The sequence below is a fragment of the Myzus persicae genome, unplaced genomic scaffold (genome assembly GCF_001856785.1).
Source record: "Myzus persicae strain clone G006 unplaced genomic scaffold, MPER_G0061.0, whole genome shotgun sequence".
Taxonomy (NCBI): domain Eukaryota; kingdom Metazoa; phylum Arthropoda; class Insecta; order Hemiptera; family Aphididae; genus Myzus; species Myzus persicae.
In genome coordinates, this window is record NW_019104289.1 from 736,551 (window position 1) to 760,439 (window position 23,889).

The 23,889-nt window shown below is 34.3% G+C and overlaps 1 protein-coding gene across 4 annotated transcripts in view; it reads left to right on the top strand.

Moving 5' to 3' along the window:
• The window catches only part of LOC111040924 (zinc finger protein 853-like), a 53,332-nt gene that overhangs the window by 11,471 nt on the left and 17,972 nt on the right, over positions 1 to 23,889 (top strand). For all 4 annotated transcript variants that reach the window (XM_022325000.1, XM_022324998.1, XM_022324999.1 and 1 more), the window contains one exon: positions 169 to 1,037. In XM_022325000.1, the coding sequence (XP_022180692.1) occupies positions 779 to 1,037 (259 nt within the window). In that variant the 5' untranslated portion in view covers positions 169 to 778. The remainder of the gene's footprint in view (positions 1 to 168; positions 1,038 to 23,889) is intronic.

Consider the following 23,889-nt stretch of genomic DNA (forward strand, 5'->3'; position numbering starts at 1 on the left):
GGGGGGGGGGGGGGGAAGGTGCAACCTAAATATCCACGAGATGTTTTTATGCCACTCGTAGCACTGTTGTTGTACACAGTTTTTGTCTAGTAGTGTAGTAGGTCCATGGTGATAAATAGGTATAAATATGAGATGCTAAAATCGGACGATTTTATTTTCGTGTTTCAGGTCCGACGACGTCGCAGTTGTGTCGCCGGTGATGGACTGCAAGACGGTGGTCAACAGCATTTACCCCTAACGTCGTCCGCCGCACTGGTCGCAGCAGACTTTGCTAGCGAATAAATAAAAGTCTTCCACAGCGAGGAGACATCTGCAGTAGCTGCAGTTCGGACAAAACGCTCAATTTGAGTGATAAGCAATACACCTGTACGACCGTTGGTCGGCTGCCCGAGACGGCGACCGAGTTGGACGGACCTGCCGCCGAACGGTCGCGCTTGAAAACGCGACTACCGCAGTTTAAACGGCAATAAAAATAATAATAAGAATGATAATTAGCAATATTATAGTGATAACGGAACGTTTGAGTTGAATTTTTTAAATTTATTTTTCCCGAACGAACGAACGAAAAGCAATAATACATTAGGAATATTATAATCTAGTATAGTGTACCTACATTAGTATAATAATCAATAATATATAGACGGCATCTGCAGAGCGATATTCGACTAGTGCTCAAGACAGTCCAGATCTGTTTTTTTTTTCCAAAAAATATTTATATATAATATTTGGGAATTATTTTTCTCACCACTCATCCTAACGACGGTCATACCCCGTCACCATGCCCCGATACTACGCGGTGAAGAAACTAGGACCAAAGCTGATGTTACACCAGCAACAGCAGAACCAGCACCAGCAACAGCAGCAGCAACAGCAGCAACAGATAATAATTCTACAACAGCAACAGCACCAGGACGAGCTGGAGGACGACGAGTGCTGCAGTTCCCGATCCGGTACCGAGTCCCCGCCACCGTTCACCGATCCCACATCGGTGAAACTCTACAAGCCTCTGGAATCCGTCACCATGTCCAAACACAAAGGTAAGAATTTGCTGTATGATATTATATATATGGAAAGGAATCATCTCCTTCCTGCCCACCTAATAATATTGAATATTAATTTAACCGTATTTTATTGAAAAAACACTTAACTGAAAATAATAAGTTAGCATACTCAGAGGTCACCGACTAACGTTTTTTAAAATCTACCAAAATTGCAGACTACGGTAAAAACTAATGAGCAGAATGATAAATGACAAAGCTAGGATCCATAATATTAACGGTTTTCACTCTAAGAATTCGGTGACCCCTGGCAAGTCCTAACTTGAAAATATGAAGTCATGAGTTGAGCGATTCTACGGATGAGATTAGGTACGCAATCGTTATTTTGTCAAAACCACCTCGTCGTTTGAATTCGTATTATTTATTGACGGTTAGGGGGCCTTTCAACTGTGACATTATTATTTTTAGCACAAGTCGACCGGCAGAGATTCATATAGATAGTCGTATTAAAATATGTGATCCTGTTTGTATTTCATTTATATAATCGGTAATCGATTTCGAGATCGGTGCAATAATATTTACGCCAGAAAACGACGACTTACAGCTGCAATAATATTTACATTTGGACTTTTGCGTACGATTGTCGGTATGATATAGGATCATTTCTACTCCTGGTTTCTATATTTGTCAATTTGTTTTTAGTTTCTAGGTTGAGATATTGGCTGCAGTTAGGGATGGTTGTTGAAGCCTTTATATGTTTGTCAGTAGTTATTATAGTTTGTCGTGTTTGTCAAGTCGTTTGTGGGTTTACAATCCTTTGTTGGGTTTAGATATTTTCTAAGGTCTACCAATTCATATTAAAAATGAGATTTAACAACTGTGGTTCGGTATATTTTTTATATAGCACTACAAATATTCAAAATATGCAATTAAAATTACCAAGTAATGATCTTAAATATGCAGCTATTTTTTTTTTATATAAAGAAATAATTACTATTTAGGGTTCAAAACATTTTTGAAATATGCATGCGAATATGCAATTAAAATAACCGAAAACGCTTTAAAATATGCAATTTCAATGAAATTATGGGGGAAGAAAACTGTATGTTATGTATTTGAAAATATAATATTAATAATTCTTTAAAATTTGCCGAACATCCCTGTTTTTGTAAAATATAACAAAATACCAAATAAATGTAAAAAGCCAAACGTATATTATTTGATTTTGTCGTTTATTTTATCAAGAATATTGCACAACAACAGTTACATATAATATAATGCAAATGCAATAAGTTAAATTATTCAAATTTCCGTTAATATAATATTACTATGGATCAAGCCGTTCAAAGAATAACATGTTGTTTGATAACCAAACAATAAGTGATTGTGCTTGATATATGGATACCTGGCGAAGTCGTAATCAAACAAGTTGGGTACATTAATTGCGAATAAAAACAAATTTACGTAAATTGTGTAGATAGTTTTTTATCAGGTATTTTTTTTTGCCCTTCTCAAAATTGAGCGACTCTTTATTAATCATTTCAAATATTTTTACTGGAATAAAGGCTTCTATTTAAGTACTAATACGTGGAAAATTATATGCTCGACGAAATTAAGCTTAGAAGGACGGTAGAAACTAGAACCCCCTAAAGACCTTGATGTTCAGAAGAAGTATTTTTTTTTACCTTTCATAAAAGGACCTTTATTTTCAATATTTCTCGTGGAATAACAGCGTCTATTATTAGGTACTAATGTACAGTTTACTATGTAGCGTATGCGCATTGTATTAATAGATTTTTAAAGTTTTCCTTTGAAAAATATTGTTCGGGTAGTACTATTCTAATGGGTAAAACAAATATTCGCTTGTATACATTTAATAATAATTTTTAAAAGAAATTCAATTAAACATAATAATATAATATATCGTACTTCATTTTAATATTTTAAAAACAAATTTACTACACCAACTATAAATTATCAATTTACTGAACTTCTCGTCAACTTGACAAATATATACCGGTAAATTCAAAATAGGTACTACTATATGGCTTCGGTTGTTTGGGCTAGTAGAATAATAATAGCAAATAGTCACGTGGAAATCGTGATCGCGGATTGTAGGCCGGGTTAGTCATCGAAGCGAAATACCGAACGACGTGTACCGTGAAAGTGGTGTAGCAAAATTGCATACTCGGAGCGCCGCGTTGAACTTTTCCCACTAATGCATTATTGTTGTCACATTGTCATTTGTCGGTGACCCGATTGATTTGCGAACGCTTACGATAATATACCGTTAAGCGTATTAGCCAAGCTTAGTCTTTTACGATTATGATTTTTGAACATCTAAAAGTTGTACAATGATACAGATTCCCCGATGTTGATACGTAATATTATAGCGAAAAACTGTTACAGTAGCGACGTCGTAGTTCGTTTTCATCGGCAGTTACTGACGGGCGAAACGTGGTTTGAAAAAAATCAACTCTACGTAGCGATTGTTATGCTATTCTGAATTGATTAATAATTAATAATAATAATGTATTTGTTGCCCCGAACGCAAATAATGGGTTGAATACATAATATTAAAATCATAGACAAAATAACTTAAATAGCAATACAAATTTCATATTTACTATTGAGTGAAAACAATAAACTTTAACATAATTGATTTCAGATGGTTAATGTAGTTTAATATTGTGGTAGAATAAATTAAAACCTTTAATATCATCACAGTTCTGTAACATATTATAAATTATTATTATTATAATATTGTTACATAGCCATGTGTTCGAGCGTAATGAACAAAATTGAGCACTAACTAGTTAAACAAGTTAAAGTTAAGGTAGAATGTTACCTGCAGATCTGACCTAAGTTATAGGTAGATATCGAGACATCGAGTAATTAACTTATGTGATCCCTCACAAATTTTGAACAAGTAATTTTTAATTTTATATTTTAAACTATGAGTTCTTCTAACTTTTACTCTGGCTTAAGTTTTTACTTTTAACTTCTATTCTAACTTTGTTGGTTTTTGTATTAAAGTAACTTGACTTTAACATGTCGAAAAAAAATGATCAACTAGCCTATAGCTTTGTAATAATGAATGACACAACCAATACACATCGTCGGTCGTGACATCCTCTACAGTTGTTGTGTAGAAGTGACATTAAATTCGTAATACTCGCAGTACACGATCATGATGTCGTTATTGAATTCGGTCATGATTTTTTATGATTATTATTATTTTTATTTACATTGCAAAAACACGCAGACATGGTTAAACGCCCCGCGAAGACGATAAGAGCTCAATGAATATTCTATCGCGTCATAAAGCATTATCGTTTCCGCGTGTACGATCGTATCGCGACGTTATTGCCTCTGATAATAATATTTACTCGACAGAAAAATTGTACTCGTTAAAGCGACGAAAAAAATTCAAAAAGGTACACGATAACTCGAACGCGGTTGCGTCGGGTCGTGGATCGAACTGCCCTCATTCCTGTTGCGCCCTTCTTCCGGTGAATGCAAAATGTGATTGATATTATAGGCACTAAGACGATAGATTGTCACGGACGATTGGTATGGATTTTATGTTTTATCGATTTCAGGTTTCATTTGCAAAATATGTCATTTGTCACTCGTCATGTAGACAGTAATTATTATTTTTATTTTCTACCATTTCATTGATATCATTAACCGTTATTGGACGCAAACTATTGTTTTTTTATAAATAGCGCTCACAGCTTTTGATGTTCGTTCTTACGAATTTTTTAATTCGATTTTAATGACGTCAACCCATATCGGTCGTGGTTTTTGGGATTTCGTAGTTTCTTTTAGCGATCAAATTGTTCCTCCTCCCCCCCCCCCCCACCCCCGTGATAGTACTCGTAGTATTCAATGGTTTTCGTGTCCAGGAGCATAGCCTTAGTTGGCGTAATAACGATCGATCTGGTAACGTATTTATATTCAGTCTCCGAAGGATATTACTGTACGTTTTCGGATAACAATACAGTACAGTGTACGCCGGAGTGGGTCGTTAAAACCACGTTTTGCGCAATCCTTTAATACGGTATACGTGACTACAACTCACTCAAGGTACGAGTCAACACCGCGGCCCGCCGGCACGCGACCGACTGCAGACGGCGTTATGATGTCATTCTCACGGAAAATATTTAACGCGATGAACAGTATACATTCCTTGTTAATCCGTAAAAAATTATAGCGCTCTCGGTTCCGTCGTCGCAACACTACCTACAGCGGTGACGGCCGCCAAATAATATTTTAACATCGTAAAAACTTTAGTCACGTACAAATCTAGATCCGTGACGTTTGGACCGTTCTCGATAACGCGTGTTCGATAGCTGAACAATAAACAGATGTACCGCAGTTTTTGTATTAAAATCTTATCTATATATTATAATAGTAGTCCTGCCGTCTTATCGTTAAGACTTTATCATGCCTCCTTGTGAGAGAGATAAATGCAACACAAATTATGAATATAATACACAAGAGACTACTCCGAGTACAATGGAATTCCGTTAAACGCACGGGAAACTCACAATCTCGGTTGATGCACTCGCACTCAACGGTGCACGCGCACTTGGCGATGTACTCGACGATGCACTCGCACTCGATGATGCACCCTCACGCTCGATGGTGCACTTTCAAGCTTGGCGTATGCTCATGAGCAATATCCTCTTCGCAATCGGACTCGCAACTTGCAAGCTGAGTTCACACTCGAGATTGCCTTCGGTATGTACATAAGTGGTATAGCGACTGCAACATGTCGTTGACGAAATTGTGACAGGTGGTGCTCTCGAAGGGATTCTGAAGCTTCTGAAGACCACCTCTCTATTAAGAGGAATGTAAAATTTCCAGCCATCCGTCGTTTTCAGTTGCAAGGTAGACAACGACACATTTAACTTTGAAGTGGAAACCATAAGATATGTGCTGCAATGCCTACTATTGACTATCAAATGACAAAATAATTGTATTCCTGTGTTCGTCAAATGAGCCCTTACTCGCATTTTATTTGAAATAAAATATAATAACCAAATAAAATAAAATGTCCAATAGGTTCACAAGAAGAATGAATGATTTGAAATGATAGTATTACTTGAATATTTTTAACATCGCCGCCCATGTGATACGTTTTTGTACGTGTATCGTTGATTGCCGTCAGAAATAACGTGAAATGTAGTTTCGCATACACCGCAAGAATACGCAAAATCGGTGAAAAAAATTACACTTTCCTAAAAGACGTAGGTAAAGGTACACGTGGTATATCGTATTCGTATATGTTATTGAGTTTCGTAAAAACATATAAATTCAACGCTTAACGATAGTCCAACTGCCAGTGTGAATTTATTGGTTTTCCCTCTAGAGCCGCTGCACGATACGTCTATGATAATAATATATATTATGTCATTATTATCGTCATCGTTGTCGACGTTGTTATCGTATGGTTTCGACAATATATTATTGTCATTGAGGTTAACAGCAATCGAACTAATTTTATGATGTAATATCATATCATGTACCCAATCATATTAGTAAATACTGTGTGTGGCGTGCGAACGACGTTTAAAAATTTCATGAAACATTCAATATGTTTGATTATTGATAGTTTAATCGACAAGTGTAAATTTCCTAATGAACGACGTGTTCAAAATATTTGTATACTTCTCTTGTGTGGCAATAGATTTATACAATTGTTTACTTCTTAATTCATAGTTACATATTTTCTTGTTCGTAGTAGTCACTTCTATGTCCACCGCCCTGTAACGACGTCATTCCATCGCGCAAAACACTCGATTGATACACTATTTAAACTATAGCACTATAAATATTTGGTAGTTCACGTAATAACTGTCGAAAGTGTAAAGATCGATGTACAAAAGGCATACTTTTCGTAAAATGAATTTATCGTATTCTTTGAGGGCTCCGCTTCAATCCTTCGCATAATGAAGATATTTCGATTCGAAGAGCGTATTTTTAAACCATCTATATTTCTACATCGTTACGATTTCACGCCAATCGATTACATATAATATAACAGCAGCAAGGACTCGGTCTGTAATATCACGATAAATACCTATGTGTCACTATGACGTAAATTGGACGAATTGTTCTTGGCATTTCGCAATATTATGGATGGTTTAATTGTATGTATACTATTGCGTTATGAAACATCAACTTAAGAGTTTATTTTTAAACTATAACACGATATCGGTACTGTTTCATGCCAACCGATCACAAATAGCAACAGCAGCAGCTTGTAACCTATAGTCTATAATGTCACAATAAATATAGGTCATTGCGGCTGAACAGATGTTTTTTTTTTTTTTACGTTATTTTCGCGTGAGCGCCGGCGGACGTCTGCGTGCTCTGCACAGTATCATTATACGATAGCAATTATTAGATATTCTGGACAGAGCCGCATAGCTATGCCATTGTGTATTTGTATTATATACGTACGTAGCTTTTGTCCGGTAGGTGAGTCTGTGCCGAGGAGATACCGTTGTAATCCTTGCAGGATAATCGCTTTTTTTTTCATCGTACTTAACACGAAACTACAGCCATAATTGCCATTTTTATTACGGGACGACGAAAAGAGCCTCCCCACTCGTTTTAAAAGTATAATCTCTCAATCGTTTATTATTATTTTATCAAACGCAGAAAAAAAAACCCCTCTCTGACTCCGCGACTATTATTGAATTAATTAATACAGTAGTTGTATCTCTACCTTCTATTTGCCAAGCTGAGTGATTGTTACTTGCATGTGTATAACAATATAATTTAGTAATAAAAAAGGTTTCTTGTTCTGATACATTATAATTATATGTATACGTTCAATAGAAGTTTAGAGATCGATTTAATTAAATTGCTTGCATTGATATCAAAGGATATCCTTATAATAATAGTATAAAACAACCGATCAATCGTTTCGATAAAAACATTTTTGATTTTTTTTTTTTTTTGGTTATATTAACACTCGTGCTGTACAAATGTTATTCAACTATTCTTATCTATTAGGTAAATAAAAACCAAACAATCATAAGCTTTGAAATATTTTCATAATCTATTCGATCGCATCTCTTTGCGCGAAGTAAGGTAAACTATTTTTATTTACATGTCTACGAATTTTGTAGTATCACAATAATTATATGTAAAACGAGTGAGCGTCTGAGATCAAAGTCATTAACTGTGATGGCGATCAAATTAAAATAAAATAATATTTTTTAGATTGTATTATAATTAATAACTGTATACTAACTTTACTCCTGTTGTAATTTAGGCTTTTTAGTATACGCCATTAAATTCTTCACACTCTACACCCTCATTTTACCTTGACCAAAAGAAATGGAGCACGTATACCGAAGACATTTTGCAGTTTCTATACTTGTACTATAACATGATACGAAGCTCTCATTGAAACAACCAGACAAATCCACTTTTTCTTAAATTTACTTTTCCGTGACACCGAATTCATTGAAGAAATACAGACATACAGTTCTATTTTTTTTATCAACACTAGCTGCCATACGATTCCGTAAATCATTTTGTATAGTGTCAAATGGGAGAACGAATTTTGAAATGGCTGCCATAACGTAAAATTCTGAAAAGTTGATTTATCCGGTTGTTCCACGACTGGTGCCTAATATCGGTATCCTATCTGGTATCCTAATAATATTGTAAAATCTTAATTCGACGGGTGCAGTGCAGGTGTCGAAAATCATCATATTATATTACGGGTGAAGCTTGCAGCCCACAAAATTGGGTGTCTAAATTGTTATTCTGCCGCTGTTCAGTATCACATAATCACATAATTATTTATAGCCGTGCTCAAAGAAGCGTCGAAATAATATTATTGTAAAATAATATCCCTCGATCTCGGGAAACGTGTAATATTAAAACACACACACAAGGTACCTATAGGTTGGTACAATACGGTTGCTCACTATACCTTCGACAGCAGCTGACGATGGTTTCCCACGGCACTTAAATATGCGACGTATCTCTCTCGGAGATGATACATCAAAGCTGCAGGGAAGAGTGCTGCAACTCTGGTGTTATACCGTCATAAAATACTTGATATTATTACATTATACCACATTGTTGTGTACTTGTGTTATACCGCGGTTGGGATACTCCCGCTGAGCTTGCGGCGGTGTGTATAATAATATTATTATTATGATCATCTCCATTGTTTCAAACTTCAATCGGCATAGGAAATGGTAACGCGATAAAAATACAACGCACCCACATGCAAGCCTGGGAAAGTCAATGATAATTTTTTTAACTGAGTTGAGTCAAGTTGATAGAAAACATTTAAAAAAGTTTTAAGTTAATAGTTATTAAAATTGTTTTTCAACTCAGTTAAGTCTAAAGCAGCGATCGAAACAGTTTCAAATTTTAACGGTTGCGGTTTCAGTTCTTGAGGAAGGTTTTATACATTTTCTGGTTTTGGTTTAGGTTTTAAGATCGGCGTTTTCAAATGTACAGGTTTTGGTTTCGGTTTCAAGAAAGGTTTTTGAAAATTTCCATTTTATTTTCCTCTGTCTAATTACTGTAGAAACGATTTGTATTATCTATTTACTATTAAGGGACAAGTCTGAAGTCCTAAAATATGGCTGATTTGTGTAAAAATAGTGTAAAACATAAGAATATACGATAGGTATAACAAATTTACGTTTAGCAGAACTAATTTCGTGTCGTTAACTTGAATATTTCGTACCTAGTGTTATGCACCTCGTGCCTACTTTTGCATTCAACATAATATTATGGTTGAGATCATTATTCGATTATATTAATATTTAATTGTATATTACAATAACTTCACGCTATATTACAATAGGCATAAAATAAACATTTACACAGTATAAGCGCAAATCGGAGGTAACGACAATACAGTCATGCATAGGGACGAAGAAAATAACAACTGTTGTATTTGTAACTTTGAATCAATAAGTTTAGTAATAATATAAAATATATATAATAAATAGAATATTATTCACATTACTCATTAATATTTTGTAATTCTTAGTAATAGCATAGGGATTTTTATCAATAAATTTGAACATAATGTTTTCTTCGTAGGAAAAAACTATAATAATAATAATATAATTAACTTTATAAAATTCGAAGAAACCGATATTAGTTTCAAATCTTAATCGGTTTTTCAAGAACGGTACTAGAACGGTTTTTCAATTCTATGGTTTTGGTTAAGATTTTTACCGGTGTTTTAGAGCTTTTTATTTCGGTTCCAGTTCCGGTGTTCAAAAAAGGAAAAATTTTGGTTTTAACCTGTTTTTTCAGAAAACGGGTTATATGGTTTCAAATGATAAAAAAGTAAATTTGTATGTAATATGCACCAACAACAATAAATGTATTATATTTATTACTTAACTATTTATAAATTAACATAAATTGAGCTTGTTTCAAAGTACCTCGTTATTTTTTAAGTTGATATTAATAAAAAAATAGTTAAGTTTAAAATGAAGTCAATTTCTATACCTTAACTTTTTAACTCGTTATGTCCAGGCTTGCTTACATACGTTATTAGGAACTTAATATGTTATAATATATAGAATTATAATTATAGAGAATTGTATTTGACATCAGAACCTATTTTGATTTGTTATATTAGCTTTGATATATTATTATTAGGATTTGGTTAATAGTAATTTTCAAATCCTAAAGTCAACGACACGAATTAGATTTTGCTGAACGAACATTTCCACGGTATAGCCGAAGAAGTGTGGACAACACATGACTTGCTGTTGAAGCTTGATCGTTATCGTTTTCTGGTCGATTGTCTTTTGAAACAATCTTTTGCATAACTTAAGTCCGTATAGCCGTATAGGCACTTCTCGAATCTGGCGATAATACATGCTGCAAAGTGAATTGTTCGCTGTGGGTGAGACGAGACGAGACGAGTGCAATGTCAATAACACTACCTATACAAGCCCCCTATAATACATTATGATACTACTATAATAAGCTGCGTATGCACTTTTTTTAGACGATTTTCGATTTTCAAAATTGATTAACGCGTCTAGAACGAGAGACGAGAAAAAAACACGAAATCATAATTTATGCCATCATCCACAAGGTGCTTTAACACTATGATAACATAATACATGGTGACTCAACAGTTCAATACCTTCCCTCCCACATCTCCAATTTTTTTCCTATAACAATAGGATTTATTTATATTATGATTTTTGGAATTTTTAAATATACTTACTTACGACAACATTTGTGTGGGATACAAGTATACAACCCTCGGGCTGTAGTGACGGTTTGGACTCCGAATTGAAGTTGACTAATAATATAGTTGAGAATATTATTTGTGAAATAAAATATTTATTTTTTTGATATCACGCAAACGAAAAAAGTTCTTGTTGTTTCAAAATCAATCTTTTTTTGTAGTTCAGATATTGAAAATTTAAGAACGATATTTCATAGCCAAAGTTCTTCAATTTATATTATAAAACCATCCTCTGTAGATCGCATTTTCAAAGTCTTGAGATTTTCTTCTACTCTCTTAAGAAGACGTGTCTTGTTACGATATAATTTTCTATTTTTCAAATGAAAACAATATAAAGATATATTATAAATGATAGTAAATATAATTTAAAATACATCAATTTAGTTATATATTATTGTATTATTGAATCTAGTATTTATTTTGTACTTGGTTTATATATTTTTTTAAATTATAAATGTTGTAGCTAAATATTAATTACTGACAATTATTTCACCACACTTACCTATCCCACGTTATTCAAGAAGAAAAGGGGGTGAGCGTGGTCGGGTCGAATCACTCTGTCTATGATTATATAAAGAGAAAAACTCCACATATCGTCTGAGCGAAAGTCTGTGTCTTATGTACATATTATATTGCCGTTATTTAAATTACCACCTCGTGCACCTCAAATCACGATAATATTTGCATACGCCGTTGTTTGTGGAATCGATTTTTCGAGACATTAAAGTTCGATACGACGCATGAAGTCGAGCAAATAATATATTTTTTTTCGAGAACGACTCGTAGTAGAGGAGGCATATCACGGCGTTCGGAGAAGGGAGGGGTGAGAGGGTGTAACAAATTGCGAATAAAATTTGACAGCGACGCAAAGCGACTAAGAAATAATAATAATATTATATACATCATAACAATTCGACGTCGATGTATTGTTTGCAGAGGGGTATTAAGGGGTATACGCAGAATATTCGAGGGTATAATATAATATTTTTTTTTTTAATAAAGATTTCTCTCGCGGGACGGCCGCGATCACGACGACGCGTCCCGCTGACAGCCGGGACAGTTATCGAATAACAAATTTTCCGGAAGAATAGAAATCGTTAATCATGTATTTCCGTACATGAAACGATGTACTTATATTATTATATATTATATACGGTTTCATGGGTAACTGAGAGTTTTAAATTATTCCGTAAGCGTAAAAATAAAATAAAAGTAAAACGTTTTTCGACGTGAAGGATATAACATTATAGTGGGCGTGACGTGATACTCAGAAATATTATACGATATAATTTATCTCCTTAATAATCATATTGTGCTGTAGTCGTGTTCGATACGTCCCAAGCGTTTATGAAATAGTATATAGACTAAACCTCTTTATAACGGAATCGCCATGTACCAACTATTTTTTCAGTAATAAATTAGTTTCCTTGATAGCGAGAGTAAAATATTTACGGTATATTATATTATGCAAGTTCGCTTTACTGTAATTGTTATTTTTCGTTGTATAGATATTTTTGGATTTTAAGAAATCTGTATGTATAGAGGGTTTTTACCATTATAATTATCATGAATATGTCCATTAGTCCATTATATGTATAAGAGTATACATATAACTATCGCTATTCGAGATTTTGCCCATTTGTCATTCGAACAGAACACGTTAGCGTTGTTTTAATATTTTCATTTTATCAACATTTTGTTAAATTTCAAAAATATAAGAATATTTGAACATTATTGTGCGTAGGTATCTACTTTTATTACACGGACGGCCATCATGATGTTATTTCTAATAAAAACAAATTTTTTTTTCGTTTTATCTTTTGTTGAAAAAAAAAAAAATGTATATTTTGTAATATCGAAATATACGAGGCACATGAAACAAACAGAAAACATAGAATAATGTAATTCAAAACCAAAAACCCTCTGGAAAGATATCCGCCACAATATTATAATAATAACAATACGGTTGCACACAATATTTTATTTTGGCACTCTGTCAATTTTTAAACAATCGATTTCAGTGGCACGTACCAAAGGGCACCACGAGAGTCGTATCCCTCGAATAAAATATACAAAAAATCGTCAAAACAACACAATTTCATAATATTCAATGTCATGATGTAATCAAATTTACTATTTAGCATGAGTAAGACAGAACTGCAAGTTCCTTCGTTTCATTCCGAACATATTGATGACATCCTGAATATTGAAGAGCTATACTTGTATAGTGTATCTTCATTTTCACAAATCATTTTCACCTGTAATCGAACGAAGGCATTATTATTTGAAACATCGTTGAAAATCTAACGTACCTACCTAAGTCATCAGTGCGATAACATTCGTGAACCTATTTGTATATTCATATTTACAATCCTGGGCATAAACGAGTTACAAAGTTTAGTTAAAAGTTAAGTTAAGTTAATTTTATTTTTTTTTTAAATTCAATTTTCATTAACTTAATTTTTAACTTAACCGATTTTTATGGATATCAACTTGATAAATAAGGTATTATTTTTAATCAAATCCATTTTCGTTCGTTTATAAATAATTAAATATTAAATATAATAAAATTATTATTGATGGTATATAGTGTATACACATTTACTTTTTACTATTTCAAGCCATATAACCAGCTACTTCTATATTAAAAAAACAAATAAATAAATAACTTAACTTAAATTAATAAGTTAATTAGGCCTATAAGTTTTAAAATAATTTTTAACCTAACTGAGTTTACAAAAAAAAATTAGAACACCTATTAACTTCAAGCTTTTTAAAATGTTTTCTATCAACTTAACTTAACTCAGTTAGACTTGCCCAGGCTTGCATATTTGGGCCTTCTATTAGTGATAGAATCTTAGGTTATCAGAATTTTGAAAGTAGTTTTTTCCCCAACTCGTCTAGATAATTTCAGATATTAATATCATGGATAATATATTAAGTTCATATTATTTTTCCAGGAGAGAGCCCCCCCCCCCAATTGTTGGAACCCTGCAACGCCACATCATTACTATAGCTCGTCTTGCATGTGGCCTTATTATAAATTATAGACAAATTATATTTAAATTTTCAACGAGCAAATACGTTTGGCCTGATTCGAACTTTGCTTTGCCCTACTTGGTTCACATATATTGTAATAAAATAATAATTATCGTTGTCGTGAATGTGGTAACGACGGTGAATGGTGTAATATTATATGTTACGATATATTATCATCGTCATGATAAAATATTACAAAATATTCGACGAAACCGAAGCGTGTACGAAATTCTCGACTCACAAATTGCGGGAGTCGTCAACACTCGTTATCGAAATATTAATAATACTATTTCGTATAATTTATTATAACAATAAATATTTGCGTTCGTTTTGGGGCTCGTTTATGATGCTCGGGGTGAACAATATTCGTTAGCGCTGTCCGTACGCGTATCGACCGCCGACAAACAATATCGTCATTATTACACACGAACGGTGTTATAAATAATGTACATAAAAGCTCGTGCCGAAATCGTATCCGACTTGACGATATTATAATAATGATAGGAAAAAAACTCCGATTTATTATTGTCAGCAGTTCTCGTTAAACTTAATTTTCCGGACCTCGTGGTTACCACCTGTTACCGGCGTGACTCTATATTCCACAGAAGTTATTATTCGATTTTATAGAGTTTTTTTTTTACGACTTACGACGTGTATTGAAAGAACCAGCGGAAACTATGAAAAATATTGTGAATAATATCTCACGGCACGCACGTTTTTTTTATAAAATCTTTTAATTTTTCGATTGTTTGTAATGAAAGATTAAAAAATTATGGACGGTATAGAGACTTGGCCGATAACATATCATATTCTATTATACAGCTCATCATAGACGTCGGTTGTTTTGTTTTCGGCGCAATCGGCTGTACATGCGAGAAAACTCTCGCCGCGACACGTTATGGGCCGTAGCGAGGCGGTACACAGAACCCAAAACCCGGTATGCGGTATCCGATTTTCGGGTCCTTGTCGAAACAATGAACGCGCTGTGATAGAACGAATAATAATATACGAGTTTAATTGTCGCGTGGTCGGAAAACGAATTACACACGTTATTGTAATGTGATATAAAAACGAAACAAAACGACCCGTTATCGTGGCGCACAATAATTATTGTTGGGATATACGCGGCGGGCAACGCAGTCGGAGGAGACAAACAACAAACGTGAGGGATAGCGAGAGAGAGACGATAACCGAAAGAGATGTTTAGAGTGTGTGTGTGTGTGTGTGTGTGTGTGTGAATGGGTGACAGAGAGGGAGGAGAGAGACCTGCTGCAGCGCGGGGCGTCCGAAGCAGACGACGCACAATGGCTGAAAAAATAAAGGCTGAAACTCGTTTTTCGCACCTCCCCGGGAAATTCGCATTGTACTGTAGGTATACCAAACTACCGCCCCGACCCCCCTCCGATCGTCTTCCGCTCGTAATTTATATGCGGCGCCGTCGGTGGCGGTTATCTGCGGCGGCACCGTAGGTCGCACTCGCACACAACACGCACACACGCGCACACACACACACACACACACACACACACACACACACACACACACACACACACACACACACACACACGCTGTCGCGAGAGTTTCGCAAACACAATATAATAATATTCTAAATTTAATATAAATAACGCGCGAGTTGGCTTTCAAAGTGCAAACCGAGCGCGTGTGTAAATCCAGCTCGTATAACAATAATGTCGTGCATTGTATTGTTGTTGTCGTCGTCGTCGTCGTCGTTGTCGTTATTATCATCGTCGGAGTCACCGCCGGCGGCGTGTATATACACACGATTATTGTCGTCGTCGTCGACCCGGGACGGACAAAAGCCCTTCGCAGGACCAGGATAGCTCTCCCTCGTCCACTCGTGTTTATTATTCTTTATTTTTGTTCACGTTTTAGCGCCGGCGGTAAACGGCAAAAAATATTTTTTTTTTTTTTTTTTAAACGCTCTCCGCCGCCGCCGGGCATCCGCTTTATATTACGACACAATTTATATTATATAACGTTGTTATTATAATAATATCACATGATATCCGGTTAGGGATATCACATGATATCCTTTATAACGCACATACAATTGCGTCGAGTTTGGCACCGCATTTTTAAGTCCCAACAACGGACCCACACTTATAATAATACGTATACCTAATGCGATACACTCGACGGTGTTCGCGAGGAGTAAAATCGCGCGATGGTCGTCGCTACGAGTTTCGATTATTTTTACAACCTAAATCGACGGATAGTAATATATGGTCTAATAATGCGCTTACTCCTGAAAACGTACAACACACTAAAATTGGTTCGGATCATTTTTTCTCCGAATTATCATTAAATTAGTAATAAAAAAAAAGTTGAAAATTGTATTCTGGTAGTGTTTTCTAGCTTCGCCGACCCTACTGAAAAAAAACCATAATCCGATAAAATACCCAAATCCGCTTCGAGGGCCCGTAGGAGCGTACACCCTTACAATATAATCGAATTTTCTCAGAAAAAAAATCATACCTGCTTAGATTTTGGAGGTGATTCGAGTGCTTCGCCATTTAACCTGGTACACTGGATCAAACGAGTTTCGTTCGATGAAAGTTCCGTTATTTCTGATTATAAAACTATGTATGTATTGTTATGATATTATATTTTGTATTTTTAATTTTAAATTCTGTAATTTTATCAAACATTTCTGTGTACTGTATGCACGTGTCAAGAACAGAGTATTATGTTCTAGTGAACTTTCTGCCGTCTCATGCATCCCGAGCTTACAAAATGATTGTGAAAAAAAAAAGAAAAAAACGTTTAACATTTAGTTTCGTACGGAAACTATACTTTTTACGCGTACGTTTTCACTTCATTGTATTTTATATTTTAGCATTGGATACGGTTTATAATACAATATTGTTACAACATGAAAATCCCTTAACCTCTGATATATCATCCGTCACCATTCTAGGTAACCAATTAAAATATACTTAAACGGTACAGGTGAGTGACCTGCTAGCCTAACTAACTAATTTTATCATGTCGTAGTACCTCCAACGGGAGGCATCTACAGTCCATCCAATCTGTAATTTTTTTTTTTTTGAATTATTCCATCAAATTCTTATTGTTATATTTTGAAGCAGATTGAATTAAAACTCTAGTAAAACAAAAAAATAAATAAATAAACGACATACTATGCGTATCGATAATGTTTTTACTACTTCAGAATATTAAAGAAAATATATATATAATATACGAAAATACATTCGAAATAATTGACGAAAAACTCCGTGTTTAATATATTTGCCGAGTCGACTATGTTTGCACAAGTCATCAGTAATGCTACCAACGAAGTGTTACCTTTGTGTAAAGTAGAACATGGTAATTGGCTGTAGCTTCCATTTAACACGATCGTGTCCTATCGCAAACCACAAAACTCGGATCTTTCTAACCGGTGTAACGATATTATAAATCAACAAGTTAATTAAAATTCAACCACATGATGTCGTTTAAACTTTTGAGTTTTAAGACAATCTGAAATTCGTCTTCGTGGAGAAGACTATCGTCTGCAGACTCGTACCGTATAATAATATGCGTGTTCGATCGTTACTTGTTCTCCAGTTCTTAGGAAGCCACTGATTTTTAAAGAGTTCAACATACCTCCGGAACATTTCTCAAGTGCTAGCGAGTGGATCGTGTAAATTTTTGCAAATTAAGTGGTCATTAGTACGTCCGTCTGACTGTAATGATTACTTTATTTAAAAGAAATAGCGTAGCTTTCACGAAAGTTGATTGATATTGTATATTATTATACTATGCTTATTTGAATTTGAACAACACTTTACATTTTTTTGAATCGGCGGGGGGACGGGACTTAACGACGCCGCACAACTTTTGAAAGTTTATTTCAATTCGTTATCATGTCTACTTCAGATGGATGAAGCCAAATCTTGAGATTTTTAATTTCGAATTAAAAAAATAATAACATTCGCAGAGTGGGGGAACGAATCAATTTGAAAAGGGAACAACAGGTGATAATAACAAATACAAATCAGTTTTCAAAAGCAAAATAATCGCATTACTGTAATAACAAGTCCTTCGGTACAGTTGACGAAAACTTCCTTGGATTTTGGTTGAAATTATACTCCGGCCATTTGCAATCCGCTTAGTTCGATTTTGTTCGTGCAGATTATCGGCAGTGATTTTATTAACACGAGTCACTTTATAGATTGCGCATATCCGTAATAATACCTAATAATATAATTGGACAGTGATAATATTTTTGAATTACTGTCGAAGCCATAAGTAGATACTTTAAAAATAATTATTATTACACGAACTTATAGTTATTTTTTCTCGTATCGTACTTTTTATTTTTTATGGCAGTCGTTGTTTTTAATTTTTATATTTCCGAGCAAAAGTGTTTTCCGTGCGAGACATTTATATCGACGACGACCCAGTGCAGCGTGGCGTCGTTATCGTATTAGTTTATATAACTGTCAAATTGCAGTTATAAACGCTCGACGTCTAGACGGACAGACGAGCTGAGAGCGGTGCGGTAAGATTTCGAGAGTTATTGTTAGAAGCGGTGGAGGGGGGGGCATCAGAATGAAAAAATTTGATTTCGGGTACCAATAAATCTGATTTTACGAGCGTCTCGCGTTTAAAACACTGCTGGAAGTACGCAACAAATCGCCAGAGTATAATATTTAGCGCGAAAAATATTAATCGCCATGACATGTACACAATATTAAAATACAGTGCGTTGCTGTCGTCCTTTTTTTTTTATTTGATATTTATAGTGGAGTTATATCTTGAAAAATTATTACTCTATTGTGAAATGATTCGCACGATTAATTATTAATGTACATTTTATGATAATTTTACAGTTCATTCGAACGAAAAATGAATTAAGTATCTCAAAAATTAGACGTTCAAAAAATATTTGAAAAATTAACGTCTGGGCGGGAAAATTTCTACCGAGAATGAGCTTTGATTATTCATTTTTCAAATTTATAATAATTAATAGTTAGTAGACAGTTATTACTATTGTTATTTACATTATAAATATCGCGATTTCATTAAACCGGAAAACATAATTTATTGTTTAATGTTATTATCAGATTTTTATACATACGTACTCGACCTGGTATTATTAAACTTAACTACGCTGAAAAGTTACGTAATGGACACTTCAGAAAGTCGTTGTACTATACGCGCACGATTTAAGTAAACTCGATTAAAAAATTTTAATAATAAAACGCACACCGACATTAAATAAAGAGGTCCTTGACTGGCGCTGAATTACCTTTTGCTTTAATAATAATAATAATAATAATAATAATAATAATAAAAATAATAACAATCGTGGAACGGCCAAGAGAAAACTTTTTTAAATCTCTGCAGTAGAATATTTCTATTTTTCAGAATGAAGCGGTTAAAAAATAATAATAACGTATATCTAAGTTTAGCTTTCAAATATTGTAAGAAAATTAAATGAATTGTGATAAAAAATGTCATTGAAAAATTGCTAGTGTTTGGTGAAATAAAAACTGCAAACACTTACGTTTATCTTCAAAATTATTATTTTTAATATTATATAACATTTTGAATGAAAATCGGTTGGAGACTTCTTGTCCAGATGAATATTTTTAACATAAAAAATATGATATATGGCATGTATTACCCAGGTTGAAACATTGTATTTAAGTGACATAAAGTATAAGTATCAAGAGTAATAGATTTCGAAGTGACATTATTTTATGCGGTGAGAGGTCTCGAAGTCTTTTAGAAAGTTTTTGAACTTTTATTTTAAAAAATAACAACATTATATCCGTTCGATACGACCACGTAAAAGAGATAGAACCGTCGTCCGCGGTAAGTTAGGTATACGAATAGATCCGGTTGATCAACCAAATCCGTTAGTCTAGAAAACTTTTTATGGTTACTTCCGATGGACGATGGTTCTATGACCAAAGATCGGGTTTTTAAACACATGAAAAACTTGAAAGTTAAAACATGAAGTGCAAAATGTCATTAAAATATTATTTTTAGTGTAGTGTGTTTTAAATTAGATTTTCATTGCTACTTATTTCATTATTATTATCTTAACATTTGTGTATGCATTAAAGAAAAAATATAAATATACGTGTACATTAAAATATAAAACATGAAATTGGATCAAATTTTCAACATTTTATTATAATATTTATCATCACAAAAATGTCCACATCTTATCTCAGGCTCTGAAAAATAATTAAGAATGAAATAGTTCTAAATGTTCTTAAATGTAATGTCTTAGAATGAAAAGGAACTGTTATAATACGATTATACTACTGATACAATAAAAATTATTATTGTGCTATTATTAATCCAGCATGAACTTAACGCCTATTTGCATTGTGTTTCAGTGATAATAGGTAATACCTACATGCCACGTGGTATTGTGAATAGTAAAACGTCAACAAGTTAATTTTATTTTTAAAAGACTGTTAATCGGAATTCTTAAGACCCTAGAGGCCATAAGTCTTAATCTACTGTTGACTCAACTCCATTTGATCCTATGGATATCCATTGTAATTAGTTTAAATTAGAAAGTGTACCACTCAGCAATATCATCTCATCGTCTTGTACCGTTTTAACCTATTACTTAAAGTAGGTATGCCATATAAAAATACAAAACTTAAAAACTAACAATTTTGCATACTAAGAAACGTATGATATTATAATGTACGCTTAGAAGTACTAACTTGGTATCACTGCATAGAAAAATGATTTAAATCAGAATGAAAACGTTCTACACGTAAGACCTTTCAATTCTAATACCAATATTTTAGTTTTTTTATTACGATCAATAATTGAGGGATGACAAATTGCAGGTAAAGTTCTGTTCTTTGGAACAATTTTCACGGTTTAGTATTTACGGTGAAAAAAGTTATTCAATGTCCAATTTAAAAACGTTCCCCTGAACAGTTACCTAAAATTACGTTGGAACCTATTCATTCGGAGACGACGCAGTACATATGATAATATAATAGTATGTTACATTGTTGAGGCTGTAACTTCTATATAATGTATTATGAAAAGTGCTTATTTTTATGACGTAAATTCAAAATATTCATTTTCCCGGAAAACCCGTGAAGCGTAGTGCTGTAGTTCCGTGCAAAACGAAACTTTGTTTGAATTAATCTGCTCCACTTGATTCCGATTTATAACTTGTTTCCGCAGGATTTGGAACACGTGATAAAAAAAAAAAGTCACGATAATCCGGTCTTTAGCCATAAGACCGTCATGAGGTAGGCACGCGCACGCCACGTGGTACACCGTTTCGTACGTATTTATTTCGTTTCTGACTTTTGAATTATTTCTAAGACGATTATCATTTTCGTCCGTCGATGTTCGCCCCGGAATGATCGCATCGGCTTATATCGCGTTTATTATAATATTATATTTCGTTTTAAATCTCTCTGCCTCTCACTCTCTTTTTTTTTCTCTCTCTCTCTCCCCCTCTCCACCTCCTTCTCACTGTAACACAATTAATCCTCTCTCCTCGCCTCCCATAAGAGGTGGTTCGGAGGATTCATAAGGACGCGTAAAAATAGTAATATAATAATCGGAATGCAAAATATTGTAACAAAATATACGAGCGAAACACTGCGATTGTAGCTGATGTTGGTATAATGATAATATAATAATATTATGTTTGATACTTAATAATGACAATGTTCTAAATACTTGTACGATACATCGGTAGACACTCATCGTACAGTACGATCAACATCGTTTCCCGACGAAGAGAAACTATTATACCTCCATCACGGACCATAGTTCCTCCTTACCATAGTTTAGGGATTTATCATTCACAGCGGTTAGGATGAAGGTTCCCCGCAGAGTAAGAATACAGTGTGTTTCGGGATCAATTGCTTAGTGGTCATTATTACACAGTATGCTACACTCCCATTTTTATTTTTATATTGACGGTACCACGATATTTAATTTCGGAAACTTTAAGTGATCATCATTTAACATTTGTCATACCTCTGAAAGAGTGTTTTGTGGTAATACAGCATTATTTTTTCGAATGTGCCCTTACCTTTTTAAAATAAGCAATTCAGGATTTTGATTTTTTTATCGCATCGAAATACAAATCGGTCGTTAATTTTTTTTTTCCGTACCTAATCTGCATTAAATATTTTATATTATGACAATAATGTGCAATAGTGGCCCGTCGTGTAAGATATATTTTTCGAAATCGAATCTCATATAATATCTACACTTTTCGTTATTTTTTTAGTATCATATATAGGTCCAATTTCGATATCACATATTATTATGTTTATACATACATACGTATATTTTAACCCGGATGCGTGTACATTTTTATATGGGCGGTGGTGGCAAAGTACTTTATGCACATTTAAATAATAATAATAATTTAATATAAACGAACCACGTATTGCGTTTTTTCTCTACCTACCTCTCTCCGAGAGCGTACGCTCTTGCCCTCTCCCACATATATACATACAACTGAGCTCTCCTCTATCCCACCACCGCCGCCAGACACGGTAACCCCTATACCTCCACTTCTGTAAACTTTTTAACACGGTTCGTTTAAGTCGACGGCGGTACCACTCAATCAAGACCACTTTTATTCGCGTGCGCTTCGTCGCGGTAACGAGCCCGCTTGTCGAGCGAGATTTCCATTCTCACTCTCTCTCTCTCTCTCTCTCTCTCTCTCTCTCAATCTCTCCCGGCACACTCTCTGTCTCCGTCCTACTCTTCTCGTCCCAGTCACCAGTGCCGTGTCGATCGGTTTTCGGTTGAACCGACTACACTATAAATATACGCATACATCCACACGTACCTAATATATATATACACATTCGGTTCGCCGTGTTTGGAGGTCGTCCACATAGTCGTGCACAGTGTGTGACGTGTTAAAACGAAAATCGTGTACACCACTGTCGGGAAAAAATATCCGACGACGACTGTAAACCACCTCCGCAGTATAGATTGTAGTTTTTCTCGAACTGTTGTACACACGGGGCCGGGGGTGACGTACGGCCGCAGCTATCCAGACCGGAGTGGTTAAATCGAATGAGGTCTATTTAGGGGCGGGGGTGAGTGGTTGTTCATTTTTTTATCGGCATTTTTACACCGAATATTGAAGCTCGATCAGATGAAATATTTATGTAACATCAGAACGATAACATGTTATCTCACTTGGTACTTAACTCCGGTTGGTTTGATAATTTCGATTATTGTAAATTAATCATGTAACAATAATTGTATTCAATGTTGGGTGTTAACTTTAATGTACGTTTTTGAGAATAAATAACTGCTAAAAAGCGTTTATCTAGAGTCTTGTCTATTGGGTATATTTAAACATACGTTTCTATAAGTGTGTATACTATATACTGTGTAGTATATTATAGAACAAAAACTATAAAATGCATATCTCAAAAAAATATATATTAGCGGTAGGTGATGGTGGTGGGAGACGAGGCATCAATAAAACCTGTAACGTCTATACTTTGTGCGCAGAGCGACATAATTTTATTTTAATCGATAAATATACCAATTTGTAGGCTGGTTAGGTATAACTATTTATTTGAATAA